Source organism: Mytilus galloprovincialis, chromosome 10 (assembly GCF_965363235.1).
Source record: "Mytilus galloprovincialis chromosome 10, xbMytGall1.hap1.1, whole genome shotgun sequence".
NCBI classification, from domain to species: Eukaryota; Metazoa; Mollusca; class Bivalvia; order Mytilida; family Mytilidae; genus Mytilus; species Mytilus galloprovincialis.
In genome coordinates, this window is record NC_134847.1 from 76,133,252 (window position 1) to 76,148,743 (window position 15,492).

Here is a 15,492-nt window from a genome sequence, read left to right on the forward strand (position 1 = left end):
CAAGCTTTGCTTTTAATGTGAAGGTGTGTAATTATGTTAGGGTTCTTTATATAATCTGTAGATCAGTCTAACCAACAAGCGGCCATTTTGGTATAGAAGAATGCAAAATTGTATGATTTTACTTTGCATGAATACATAAAACCATTCATGTAAATAACTATTATAATTATTTTATTTGACTGTTTTCTCCATAGGAAATCTTATCCAAGTACACCGCCACCATCATTAAGACACTCTAGACGAGAATCTTTAGAGAAATGTAAAGAAGATGATCTTGTACATATTAGTGTAGTATTAGTGGATAAATTCTCTCCTGAATATGTCACTAAATACAACAAGGTAAGTTAGTGATAGTGTGCTATTCATAGATAAATTCTCATAGGAATATGTCGACAAGTTCAATATATTTTTTAGTCCCCTACCTACGAAATTGATTTAGCAAATTAGTTTTTTACACTTTTTTTTGTGCCTGTAGATATTGATTTGATATTTGGTGTATTGTTTTATCATGATAAGTACATACAGGGGTCATGTGGTCCGAGACCAGTAGAATTTGCGTAAGACTAGTAGATTTTGTCAACTAGTGGTCCAACGGACCAGTAGAAATTTGTTGATAAAAATCACTGATTGCATCGCAATCTCAGTTTGTTTAGAAACACATTTACCTGTGAAATCAATTACACGGTACTGGGGGGTAATAAGTATTACAATTGATCAAGTTAATTGATATCTCAGGTAAGCGTTTTTCACAAAATGTGGAAATTTTTGGAAGCTGAATAAAAAATTAAAATATAGGTAAACATCTATCATTTATATTAGTGTTTGTCAAATGAACGTCCATTTTTGCAGGACCAGTAGATTTAGAGCCAGACCAGTAGATTTTCCAGTCTACTGGCTCGGCTGTCCAGTAAACAAAAAGCTAAAATTCGACCCCTGGTTACATATCAAGTTCAAATTTTGTTTTTGTCTGATAATTTTGTGCAGAGTTATGGTCCTTTTTATTGTACTATTTGCTTCAAAGATATAAATTAGATTCATAATTTATTGTGTTTTTTTTTTATTCACATAACATAGTGTCTGTTCACAAAATTATTTTTCAAATGTTAAGTTTATTGTTCTCTGGGTATTTAAAGTTTATAACTATTTAGAAATGATTCAGAAATGATTAATAAATGAATGAATTATTTTTTTTCTGCAGACAAACAGAATTATAGATGTAGACTTCAATTCTTTGGAGGCCAATGTAAACTTACAGACCTGGGTTGTATTGCTTGACTTTCTGGGACTGGGGGCTAAAATACATGATGAAGATATTGAACCAACTAAAGACTCCCCAGTAATACAGAAAGATTTTCCAAGTAAGTACCATGTTTGTATGGGATAAGAAAATTTTATTGAAAAAGTGTACAAGTCTTTATATTTCTGATAGATTTCATACTGTAATTGAACCACATGAACTGATTTCCACCAGGTTTTATCAATGATATCAATAAATTTTTCATATTTCTATAATTTTTTTTATTCAATTAGAAAGTGCTTGAAAGTATTTTTATTTGTAGAATTGAAAAAAAATGTTGTACAATCTATCATATGAGAAGAAAATTAAAAATAAAAACTGGAGAAGGTGTTTGACTTTTCACATGAATTGAAAAGGAGTAGGTCCGGTAAAGACAGATTTTTTTGGCCTCAAATTTCAAGTTCATCTGACGAAAGATTTTGACCACTTTTTAAACACTAAAGTGTCTATTTCATTTGATTCAATTAGTTTATGAGAAAGATTTTAACTGATTAGGCATTAAAAACGATCCGATTCCAGCTCAAATATGAAAAATCTACCAAATATGCCGAAAAATGTCACTTTTCGGATGGTTTTTGTCAAAAATGAAAGTGGCCGCATCCGTGTTCATCCTCAACCTTTATATATGTTATGTATTATCATCAAATACAACTTACATTTTAATATTAAGGATGAACACCAATGCAGCCACTTTCGTTTTACACGGAAACCGTGAAAAATTTGACTAAAATGCTAGAATTGTGAAGATTTCAGTAATTTAGCATGACTTAGTGGTGCTAGTACCCGATATAGGTGCATTGTATTGTCAAAAACAGTCCATATTAATGTAGTAGAAGCATTCTACTGTCCAATAAATAACTAAAAGTGTACATTTTAACAATTTTGTAAAACTGCTTTATTTTGGGGCCAAAAAGGGGTCTTACTGGACCTACTCCTTTGTCAAAGTGACCATTTCAGTTCTTTTCAAAAAGACCAGTGTTACTGTTCTAAGCATAGAATTTTAAGTTTTTGTAAAATTTACTTTATATTTATATTTAAATTTCAGAACCTGAAGAGACCAATGTCAACTCTGTTGTCAAGTTAAAAGTTAAAAGTTTCTCATTGATTTTAAACAAACCAGAATATGAGCTTTCCAGAGCTAAGATTTCTAAATTCTCCTCCAATATTGAAACCAGGGATGGTAACTTGGATGTCAAGGGACAATTGGGCAGTATTTCTCTGACTGACCAGTCTCCACATGGTAAATTGTACAGGGAAAGGTTCATTACTGAAGGACATCAGGCTTTAGTCTTTGATATATTCAAGTAAGTAATGTATTAACAATTCATGATATATAAGAATGATAATTCAAAATTAATGAATAAAAGACGAAAGAAATCAAGCAATTTTATTATTTTTTTCTGGAATTAGTTACTACAATACAAAATTCTGGTTTCCAGAAGAAAACAATATGATAAATTCCTTTATGATCAAAAGTAGAATGAAATTTTAAAATTGCAAGTTTACAACTTGAATACATTCACGAAGCTGCACTGAATGCATTGATTTTTTTTTTACAGATATGGTCTTCCAGATCCAGGGCTTCAGAGAGATTGTGATATAAAAGTGAAATTAAAAATGTCCTCTGTTAGATATGTACACACCAATAGATTTCAATCAGAGTTTGTTGCCTTCCTTCAACACTTTTTACAACTTCAAGATGTATTGGGCAGGATGAGGGCTGCTTCTGCAGGCATGAAGGTATGTATATCTGTTGATAGATTCCTACACTCTCTATTGAAACATGATATTTTAGACAGTATTAGGCATTCAATTTGTTCTTTATTATATAAAATAATTAGAACTTAATTATTAAAAAAAAAAAATGAAAAATTTCATCTTTTGGCAGATATGCCTTTGTCGAAGCAAGCTGGAATTGAAAAGTAGATTATCATTTATAATTAATTGTAACTAAGAAATTTGAAATCACTGAGTGCTGGTATTCTGCAACCCCATTGTCTGTCGTCTGTTACTTTGTTACAAATTACTCCGTTTCTGTATTATCAAATGAGTTGATGGTCAATTCTGTAAAATATTCCTTAAAACTGTCTTCTTCATACTAACGACGTTGAAACTTCTGTAATCCAGTCCCTCTGAATCAACATCCTCCTCATACTGGCGAAAAGAGAAGTCTCTGCTTATATCTTTTCAAACAAACATACATTTAATCTTTAAAATTTACACATATTTTTTTAGTTGTATAAATTATTATTTGAACTATTGATGTTTTGAGAGAAGCTGTTAATGATCTTCAATTATAATTTCAGGTTGCAGACAAGGCATCTAGAGGCTCTAGGATTATGTTGGACATAGAATTAAAGTCTCCAATCATTGTAATACCTCACAGTTCTAAGTCTAATGATGTTCTTGTTGTTGACCTTGGAAATCTGACCTTGAAAAATGTCTTCAGACATGATGGAACTGATGGTACTCTATCAGCTATTTATAGACCTGTGATACCTGAATCGGTTTCTGTTAAACGAAATTTATCTAACGATTCTTTGTTGTCCAAATGTTCTTCTGACGTATCAATTGGTTCATTAAATATGATGACCCAAAGTACATATAATGAACTACTACCTCCTGGCGCAAGTGAAGATCCTATGACATCTAGTATATATGGTAATCTGGAAAAAGATGAACGGTATGATGAGGATGGTTATGAAATAAGTGAAACAGAGGTCTATGACCCTACACTAGAGCCAAGAACACCAGAGGGCACTAGTGTAGATCCAAACTTCCTTTTAGATTCAAGTTCATCAGGGTCATCAGATCAGAAGCGTAATGTTCGTAAAACTGATAGTGATTCTTCACAGGAAACAAACTTCAGACCTAACTTTGGTTTTGATAATATCCTTAAAGTGAATTCTGATGGGTCTGTTTCATCTGAAGGACCAGATTATATATGTTTGTTAGATGTTATGTCAGTGGTTCTATCAGACATGGACTTATATTCTGCAGAGAGGGTAGATAAGCAAACGTATAACAGATCATTTGTCAAGTCCAGTCATACAGATTTGGTGTTTAAAGATTGTGTATTGCAGCAACAGGTAATACCTGGATGGATTTTATTGTGTAAACTTAAATGCTGTCACAGTTATAAAGTAAATTTAAGTCAAATTTGTGTTACAGTAAAAGATAAATAAGTTTGAGCTTCTGGATCTAAATTTTATTACTTGAAATTTGAAAAAGTTATACAATACTTTTAACATACTTCTCAAATTGTACTCAAATATAGGTATATACATAAAAATAAGAAGATGTGGTATGATTGCCAACGACACAGAAATTAACAACTATAGGCCTTCAGCAATTACTAAGAAGAAAAAGAGAAAAGTAACGGCCTAATTTATGTACAAAATGATGGTTGAAAAACAAATAGGTTACACAGCAACAAATGACAACAACTGAATTAAAGCTCCTGACCTGTAACAGTGGTGTAATGTGCATTCATTAATGAAGTACTTACTATAGTTTTACTTTTGTAGGGAGGAAAATCGTTGAAAGAGAAGGGTATGTTGAAGTTACAAATAGAAAGAAACCTAGAGAATGATATCAGTCATGCTGTTCCCGACTTTAGGATCAATGGAGCATTGTCTGCCATGCATATAACTATTGATATGAACCAGTACAAGTTGATCAAAGGGATACTGGACCATAATCTGGGAGAAAGGTTACCAGAGTTCCAAAAACCTCTCATGTCACATCTTATTGACCCAGAAATAAATGTTAGTATATCTTGTACCCATGACTTCTAAATTGTGATTTATTTTTATCTTTGGAGTATTTGATTAATGAATTTAGCATTAAATGTGCTTATAGTTTTTTCAATACAGAAAACATTAGATTTTTTTATGATATTATATTTTTTTAGCATAATCTATTGTTTCACTTAAAGCATACTTTAAATTGGTATTATAAGAATGATGTATTTGATATGATCTTTTCTATGTAATAAGACACATACTTATCATTTTCAGACTGTGCTGAGTGGAACTGTTTGGCAGAGTATTGGAATGGCAATAGATCTTAACAATGTCACAATAGAACTGGTTTTGTCACATGACCAGGGACCGGATTACCCAGAATGCTCTTTGGCTAAATTAGACTTTATATCATCTACATTCAGATTTGATAGTTTCTCCAACCAATCAAAAGATGTTGATCTTGTTTCTCATGAGATTGTAGCTAGTGATACAAGATACAGAGGTAGGTTTACTATAGATTCTCTTTTGAGTTATTCCATAAAAATTGATTGGGAGAGGGAGGGAAGGACTCCTAAAATCACCCCTTCAGCCAACATTCTTTGAGCAAAATTGCATACATCATGTCCAAAACAAAATTACTTTTCCTACCACCACCCCCAGTTTCAATAATAATAAAATTGACAATGGAAATGGGGAATTTTTCAAATCGACAACAATCTGACCATAGAGCAGACAACAGCCGAAGGCCACCAATGGGTCTTCAATGTAGGGAGAAACTCCTGCACCTGGAGGTGGGATATGTATGTGAGGCTAACATGCCACCACACCAAGATACAATAAAATTTAATGAGGTGTTTGGTAGGTTATCACAAAGTGATGATTAAAATTGTTGAGTTCTGGTCTTTTTTATCTACCTTTGTCAGAGTTCTGATGTTTGGCATTTGAAATTTATGAGAGACATGATTCTTTTTGTCATTTTTAATCATTTTTAGATAATGGTACAGTTCAATTTGAGTTTAAAACAATTTTGACATTATTATGGTAACTGGACGTGTATCCTATATAATATAAAATTATTATTTTTTCAAAGATGCTCCAGTAAATGTAAGACCCAATGTATTTGAGAAGATTTTACAGCCAGGACCAGTTAAGAATAAAAGAAACCAGTCATCAGAATTTGGATCCTTCCAGCTAGAGCTCCACTTTAGATCAACCAAGGATTCAAACCAGTTCTCTATACTACTCAATAACATGAAATTAATGTGTATATTTGATTGGCTGCTCACAGTCCAGGAATTTCTTGCTGCAAAACCAGACGATCCATTTTTGGAAGGTAATTGCAATTATTTTTCTTTCTAGTCTCCAAGTTCTGTCTAAAGTAATCCTTGAACAAATTACTTGTGAAATGTTTGTATCAAATTTGGAATAAGATAAAAAAAAAAAATTTTAAAAACTGATATTGAATAAATAAAATAGAATTGGCTTTTGTCAAAATAAAAGTCAAATACTGTTGAAGGCTGTTGTCTGAAAAGGCATGCTGTCATACTATAATTTAGGAACATTTCAAATAAGACTAAAACTGATATGCAAAACACCAGCTTTGGTTATCTAATTGAAACATGTTCCATCACAGTTTATTTTGGGTTAGTTCAATTAGTTAACATTGTAGAAGAGGAAAATGGTGCATTAGAAGATGAAAGTGGCACTGATGATATACCACTGTCTCCAAAACCAGGATCTGGAACTTGTAGTCCCGTCACAATGTCTAGTGGTGTTATGACCAAGAGAGGTCCAATAGTGGAACAGGTTAGTCTAAAACCAAAAATGTACTCTTGTGTTAGGTGGGATTCAGGTTCATTTTGTTAAAACAAATTGCTTTGCTGAATGCTGAATTGCTTACAACTGTCAGAATAAAAAAAAATATAAATATATTATTGTAAAAATTTCGAATAAATGTTATATGTGGAAGTCATGAGGATATGACATATTTGGTAACTGTGATTTGATAAGTATAAATGTATCCTGTAATAATAAATCCTATGCATTCATTATTAAGGTTACAAACATCATAATAATGATTGACATTATCTTCTAATACGTAAGAGGAGCTGGTTTCTTTTGTCATTATGTTACAAAATGCTTTCATGAAAAAGCAGCAATTGGTTTTTTTTTTAGAATTTTTGTATTGAATAATCAATAAATTTTCCAAATTAATAATCTAGCAAAAAGTGTACTTGTTTGTAGTTGTTGGACATTTTTCTATATTTGTAGGTTGAGGTACCCTTTGAACTAAAGTTGAATGTATCTGACACACAGTTTGTTGTGGTTGAAGATAGTACTACATGGGATACTAATGCTGTTATTCTAAAGGTATAGTATTGATAAATCATAAGGGAATAACTCATATGACCATATGGTAGTGTTAAGGGTGGTCTCAATCATGGTTTAATAAAAACAGAGAAAAATGGTAATTTGTAATGGGGTTAAAATGGGTTCACAGGGGAAATGATCAAATATTAAAGTAACAATACTTATATTGTTGTATTTTATTTGAAAGATAGGTTTACAAGATTTTATATAATATGTGTCAAGCTCGAAATCAATAGACAAATTTTTTTCAGATTTTAGTTATAACAAACTTTAACATCGCTGGATCCATTGGATTAGTGTAAATTTCTTAGCACTCAGTCAATGATTTTGCACTTTCCATTCTAAAGTTGTATTAAATAAATAAATAACAAAAGAATGTGCAACTTGGTGTGTTAAGATAGTCCATACAATCAACTTGATGTGGTATGAAACACCTTTTAAAACTAATATTAATTTGGCTTGTTTAATTTTCATAAAAAAATATACAGAGTTATCTCCCTGTAATGCTATGTACCACTTAAGAATTATTCTTTGATACTTACTTGTAATGGCTATACATTTCTTATAATTGCATAGATCAATGCTATAGATTGATGTAACATGAAACTTGGTTTTCTCATAAATAGCATTCTTATGAAAAAAGTCTGGTTTTTTTTTATATAAAACTCTTCAATTATCTTTATATTTGCAATATGTATATTTACAGAGTACAGCAGTTTTAACATACAGACCATCATCTCAGGAGAAGCTGTTATCATGTAGTTTACAAAGTATTGAAGTGTTTTCATGTAGTTTGCTCTCCGAGGAGGAGACTGCTCTGTCAATCATAGACCCTTTGATGATTAATATAGACTTAAATGCCAATCCTTTACCTGACCTCAATAAGTCTGGGTCCACTGGTCTGCTTGAGGCCTCAGAAATAAGACAGAGGAACCTATTACTAGAGGTATGCTATCATAGTTATTAAGCATATTAAGTTTTGCGCTGTCACTAAATTTTTCATCTTTTGCCTAAACCATGAATTATTTCTGGAAAATGTTAATATCATGCAGTGAATAATGAAGACAGAAGTAATTACAAAAATAAATTATATAGAATTTTCCATGATAACACTTGTAAGATGCTGAAAATTTGAACAGGCCAAATGCTGTACTTTAGCTAGAATGAGTAACATCTTTATTATAGCAGGAAAGTATTCAGAGTAATTTGTGAACCATTTAATTATTTTCTGTAACATACACTGGTGGGACACAGGCAAACATCCTTGATGAATTAGAATGCATAACAATAATATATTGTAATGTTAATTATATATCATGTATATTTCAGGTGTCATTTAATACCATGAATATCAGGCTGTCATACCTTGACATGAAGATGTTCCTGGCAATCCTCAATTCACTTCCTGATCAAGCATTGAAAGCTAAAAATAGAGAATCTCAAACTGTACCAAGCAAATACCCATGTAAGTAATATCCTCTCTTTAAATATTCATATAACAATCTTTTTATTATTAAGATATATAAACACCAATTTGTACTTTCTACCTATCATGATCCTCTGGTTTTTGTCGTAATTATACATACCTTCAAACATTTGATGGAAGGAATCTGATTGGCCAATGTAATAATAATAACAACAGAAAGTAGACAGGAGTGTTTTCAGATCCCTGTGAGGGCTGTTCCAAAATTAAGTGTATGGTCGGGTCAGAAGTAGCTTTTTATTTGACCCCACCATGCATTAATTTTTAATTGGATATTTCCTGTAAATGTTCAAGCAAGCTTTGATAACTAACCACCACCCATCAAATTCTAATAAAAGTGCCCTCCACCCCCTTCAATAGTTGCTAAGCAGTTCAAATGAACAAAATCATAAGGCACTAAAAAAAGTTTTACACATTGCTAATCTAAAAGTCCAACTCTCTTGCATAGTACAGATTGCTGTCAGAGGAGATAAGTACCAGTATGTAATAATGACATTCAATTGTATATATTGATGGACCTTTTATCATATCAAAATTTAAAGTATGCTTTTGAACATAGATTTATAGAAATGTTCAATCCAATATATGAATATGGAATATACTTAGTTTCTCTTTACACAGCAAACAAAATGAAGTGTCTAAAGGACTTGGGTTTTGCTGAAGAAGAATGTGAGAAATCTTTAGATGAATGTAATGGTGATTTAACAGAGGCTGCTTTATGGTTGACTGCACATGGTAAACCTCTACCTGTGGAGAAGAAAGAAGGAGGACTGAAACTTACAAGTATTGAGGTAATCTAATTTTATGGAGAGAACAATTAATACTGTTATTTTCCATGTTTCTTTTGTTAAATTGACTTGTACAAAACATAAATAACACTTAAATATAAATTTGATGCATCTGAAGCACTTTTCTTGATTTGCCTTCATCAGGATTGCCTATAGCAAAAATAATCTTATAATATATAGTTATAAGAAGATGTTGTATTAGTGTCAAATGAGACAACTCTCCATCAAAGTTAAAATTTGTAAAAGTAAACAATTATAGCTCAAAGTACAGCTTTCAACACAGACCCTTGACTCACCCCAAACAGCAAGGTATAAAGGCCCCCAAAATTGAATAGTGTAAAACCAATCAAACAGGAAAATCCCCCCCCCCCAAAAAAAAATAGAAATGCTTATGAACCACATCAACACACAACCACTAAACAACAATATACATGTTGTTCAAAAGAAAGAAGGTTCATATGTATAACAATTATTATTGATTTGAACTCTTGGAAGATTTTACTGTTAACTCTCCAAGAAGTTTTTAGTTAACAGCTTATGAGTTTTTAAGAATTCCAGTAGTTTAAAACCAAGCTGTCAGTTATACATTAAATATAGAGTTGCATCTGTGTGTATATTCTGTATTTCTTCATTCAGTCACTCTTTATTTCAGCTGAAGGCATCTTGTGTATGTCTGTGTTTTATTGATGATTGTAAGGACTCTGATGTACCTCTGGCAGAACTATCATTTAATAACATTAATGTCAATCAAAAGCTACAGAATGTGATGGAAGGACAGGCCAGATTCAGTCTGATGGGGGACTATTACAACAGGGAACTCTCTGGCTGGGAACCATTTATAGAACCTTGGAGGTAGGTATATATAGTCTTAGAACATTCAGTCTGATGGGGGACTATAACAAAAGGGAACTCTCTGGCTGGGAACCATTTATAAAACCAAGTGGAGGTAGGTATATATACAATACCTATTACCACAAAACTCAGATTGAGTAAAAATTTGGGTAGCGTCAATTCAGTTATATCCTTATTATAACTTTATATGATATGCAAGCAGAGCCACATCTGTTTCCGAGAAACACTTTACCTATTTATTTGTTTTGTCATTTAGTTTCAAATTTAAATACTTTTGATGAGATAGGTACTGAACAAATCTTTCTATAATTTTAGATGCAGTACTGAGTGGAGACAGTATGAATTAAAAGGAGATATCAAGAAAGATCTACAGATAAATGGTAATTTGATATAAGAAGAGATGGTTTGAATACCAATGAGACAACACTCCATCCAAGTCACAATTTGTAAAAAGTAAACCGTTATAGGTCAAAGTACAGCCTTCAACATGGAGTCTTGGCTCACACAAGCTATAAAGCCCTAAAAATGACTAGTGAAAAACCATTCAAACAGGAAAACAAACAGTCAATCTTTATGAAAAAACTAGAAATGAGAACTTATGAACCACATCAAGAAACGACTACCACTGAACAAAATGCTTGTTTCAGATACAAAAATTAAAGATGTTTGGAGTGAGTTATGGAAATATTATTTATCAAAAGCAGCATGGATATCAAACCAATATTTAGATTTGATGAATATCCATAAAATATGATTGATTAAAACCATGTATTCAAAAACATTAAATTTTTTCCACAAACTTTTGAAAATATTTTGTGTAAGATATCTGCTAAATAAATTGAATAAATGATTTGTTGAAAAATTATTGTTGAAATGTAATTCAAAAGTGAAAATATTTTCTTTACTATTTTTAGCTCACCTGGCCCGAAGGGCCAAGTGAGCTTTTCTCATCACTTGGCGTCCGGCGTCCGGCGTCCGGCGTCCGTCGTCGTCCGTCGTCCGTCGTCGTCCATCGTCGTTAACTTTTACAAAAATCTTCTCCTCTGAAACTACTGGGCCAAATCAAACCAAACTTGGCCACAATCATCATTGGGGTATCTAGTTTAAAAAAATGTGTGGCGTGACCCGGTCAACCAACCAAGATGGCCGCCACGGCTAAAAATAGAACATAGGGGTAAAATGCAGTTTTTGGCTTATAACTCAAAAACCAAATCATTTAGAGCAAATCTGACATGGGGTAAAAATGTTTATCAGGTCAAGATCTATCTGCCCTGAAATTTTCAGATGAATCGGTCAATCGGTTGTTGGGTTGCTGCCCCTGAATTGGTAATTTTGAGGAAATTTTGCTGTTTTTGGTTATTATCTTGAATATTATTATAGATAGAGATAAACTGTAAACAGCAATAATGTTCAGCAAAGTAAGATCTACAACTAAGTCAACATGACCTAAATGGTCAGTTGACCCGTTTAGGAGTTATTGCCCTTTATAGTCAATTTTTAACCATTTTTCGTTAATTAAAGTAATCTTTTACAAAAATCTTCTCCTCTGAAACTACTGGGCCAAAGTAATCCAAACTTGGCCACAATCATCTTTGGGGTATCTAGTTTAAAAAATGTGTGGCGTGACCTGGTCAACCAACCAAGATGGCCGCCACGGCTAAAAATAGAACAAAGGGGTAAAATGCAGTTTTTGGCTTATAACTCAAAAACCAAAGCATTTTGAGGAAATCTGACGGGATAAAAATGTTTATCAGGTCAAGATATATCTGCCCTGAAATTTTCAGATGAATCAGTCAATCGGTTGTTGGGTTACTGCCCCTGAATTGGTAATTTTGAGGAAATTTTGCTGTTTTTGGTTATTATCTTGAATATTATTATAGATAGAGATAAACTGTAAACAGCAATAATGTTCAGCAAAGTAAGATCTACAAATAAGTCAACATGACCTAAATGGTCAATTGACCCCTTAAGGAGTTATTGCCCTTTATAGTCAATTTTTAACAATTTTCATTAATTTGGTAAATATATGTAATTTAAATTTTTACCAAATATAGTTCTCTGTAACTAATGGGCAAAGTTCATTATAGATATAATTGTAAGAAGCAAAATCATCCAGTAAAGTAAGAACTTCAATCACATCACCATCACCAAAATACAATTTTGTCATGAATCCATTTGTGTCCTTTGTTTAATATTCACATAGACCAAGGTGAGCGACACAGGCTCTTTAGAGCCTCTAGTTTTACTTTTCCTTATATGACAAAAGTGAATGGTATATATGTTTCAGCTCCTGATGTATTAAACATAAGTATAACAAGGACTTTCTTGGATTTGTATAACAAAACAAAAGATAAATGGACAGAAGACTACTATAGACATGTACCGTAAGTTATTCACAATGATATGTTGTTTGAATCCATTGAAGTTCTTTGGAAGATTCCAAATGACTCCTGGAAAAGAGAGGATTTTTGGATCCTCCAACTCAGCGCACCATACCTTTTTGAATCAATAGTTTAGAGACCTCCAAAATTCACCTTTCACTCTATTCTCTACTAGTGCTGTAAGCTATCTTGATGAATACAAAGTGAATAGTACTATTTAATGTTTATAATACTGTAAAATTGTGTTATTTTACTGAGAGTTTTGATTTAGCAATTTCTAGGATAAACCCTTTTCATTAGGTTTTGTTTTTGTTTTTGTGTTTATTTTGTCTTTTATTCTGATTTTCCTTAAATATAAAATGTTTGCTAGTTGATATTTTGGCAGTTTTATTTAAATCTCAAAATTAGCAATAAACATGACAAATATAACCATCACAAAAGTATACACTATACTTTTGTGTATTTGCTCAAAGAAGTTCATGGTTTTTTTTTCTCATTCAAATCTCATTATATCATAGAAATAAAACCATATGGTATACCTTAATGCTAATGAGACAACTCTTAATTGGCTTTTATATAAAATCCAGCCAAAATCTTAAATCTCTTTATGGCAATATATTCATATCAATTATAAAAATGTTAAAATGACAAAATTTCCCATATTTATTTTTCATCAGTGAACAATTTAACAAATCCATTTTCAAAAACAATTTATATTTGATAATCTATTTCATTCCAACATGTTGTGTAATTATGTCCCATCCTCAAGAGTGAAACTATGTGCACCTTCATTATCATACTACTCCCCCTCAACAAAAAACACAGAATTAAAAGTTTTTCTATTAATGTCAGATAATTATGACCTTGATTAGAAACATCAGCAGCATCCTGGCTATTGGACCTGATATATAAACATAAGAGTGATATGGCATGGCTTCTGATGAAATTTCTCAAAGCTTTGATGATTTTGCTCCATTAATGTAATCTTCATATTTTCAAATTCTGAATTTCAGTTAGTTTTGAATATAAGAATTGTAGGGAAGAAATGAGCAGCATAATAACATACATGTAAAATAATGGCTTTGAGCTGTTTTCTGCTCATTGGTCAGGCTGTTATAGCTTTGAAACAGTCTCCATTTTTGTTCTCAATTTTATGTAACAACATATAATTATATTTTTGTTTATTGTAGTGCAGCAAACAGTGGTCAACAGGACCAAGGAAATCCTAGTAGTGACAGTGTCATATGTAACCAGAGACGACGGACACCATTTGTTCCATTTGTCCTTGACAATCAAACAGGATGTCCTCTGTGGTATCTCAAGGTCACAACACACCCATCAAGGTCAGTACATAACATTGAGATAATATTTACATGATTAGGTTAAACTACATTTAAAAGGTGGATTTCAAAATTCATAGATTCATAATTTTGAAAGATTTTTTAAATCACCTTACAACCTGTATGACAAATAGATATAGACAACTTTCACATTCATGCAATTTCTATTACATTTTGGATGTCACCATGCTTTTGTTATTATGTCACAATAAGAGCCAATTGTTCAATGCCATCATTTACGCCAATTGAACAAGCATAACTCATTTATCAAAAAAAAGTTTGGTCTATAGTTGTGTTTCTGTTTAAGGCCTGATTTCTTTATTTGTTATAGTTAATGGTACACCTTTATTAATATTCTAATTTCTAAAAAAATTCAAAACTCAGATTTCAAATCAATTTTGAAGTGATTCAAATATTGGTAAAATAGAAAAATTGTAAGGTATAATTTATTTCAGAATTAAACATGAAATAGAAAAACGAGATGAAATGATGGATAGAGGATATATACAGGCTTCTGATTGGAAGAAAGTTCAACCAGGTCAACAGGTGTCATTTGAATTTAACAGACCTCAGAAAATAAGGCATAAGGTAAGACTTATCTTTTATGTATTAATCCTCTGAAACAATTACTATGTATGGTGTTCAACTAGGATCTTAAGCATACTTATAAAACTTATATTCCAGTAACTTGTGGCATGAAGTTTGAAATACTAAGTATGATTTGGATATCGAGATAACACTATTAAAACTTGTGTAATCATCATATTTCATAGTATGATAAACCTGTGTAATCATCATATTTCATAGTATGATTAAATGATACGATATATATTGGTATATTTATATGGAAGATGACTGTAAATATTAAACTAAAACTAGATGTTAGATTGCATTACTCTGATAGAGCTACAATGTATTTAACTAACAATATTTTCACTCTCAATTTTGATATTGAGTTTTTAAAATTTTACCATGCTTTAGCTTGTGAATAATTACAGTGCATTGCATTCCATGTAAGTAAAATATTTAATTAGAACATAAGCAAAAGGCTTAGTGCAATGGCACATTTTGTTTTTATTAACAACAAACACAGACATTGGTCCTCTTCTAAATACAGAGGTCATACCACATTTCATTATTTTAATGTATATTAGTACCATAATTGCTTTCATATGAGGAGAAATTTAGATGTCTTCAACAATAGAAAACAACAGTGTATTTAAATCATATTATAT

The 15,492-nt window shown here is 31.7% G+C and overlaps 1 protein-coding gene across 1 annotated transcript in view; it reads left to right on the top strand.

The window, feature by feature from the left end:
• Positions 1-15,492, top strand: part of LOC143048409 (intermembrane lipid transfer protein VPS13D-like) — a 79,766-nt gene that overhangs the window by 29,506 nt on the left and 34,768 nt on the right. Inside the window, exons 30-47 of the mRNA XM_076222089.1 lie at positions 195-339; positions 1,199-1,358; positions 2,343-2,601; positions 2,857-3,037; positions 3,604-4,386; positions 4,825-5,064; positions 5,317-5,545; positions 6,134-6,376; positions 6,713-6,849; positions 7,315-7,413; positions 8,120-8,359; positions 8,743-8,878; positions 9,518-9,687; positions 10,337-10,536; positions 10,852-10,916; positions 12,824-12,920; positions 14,108-14,260; positions 14,713-14,845. Coding sequence (XP_076078204.1) covers positions 195-339; positions 1,199-1,358; positions 2,343-2,601; positions 2,857-3,037; positions 3,604-4,386; positions 4,825-5,064; positions 5,317-5,545; positions 6,134-6,376; positions 6,713-6,849; positions 7,315-7,413; positions 8,120-8,359; positions 8,743-8,878; positions 9,518-9,687; positions 10,337-10,536; positions 10,852-10,916; positions 12,824-12,920; positions 14,108-14,260; positions 14,713-14,845 — 3,670 coding nt within the window. The remainder of the gene's footprint in view (positions 1-194; positions 340-1,198; positions 1,359-2,342; positions 2,602-2,856; positions 3,038-3,603; positions 4,387-4,824; positions 5,065-5,316; positions 5,546-6,133; positions 6,377-6,712; positions 6,850-7,314; positions 7,414-8,119; positions 8,360-8,742; positions 8,879-9,517; positions 9,688-10,336; positions 10,537-10,851; positions 10,917-12,823; positions 12,921-14,107; positions 14,261-14,712; positions 14,846-15,492) is intronic.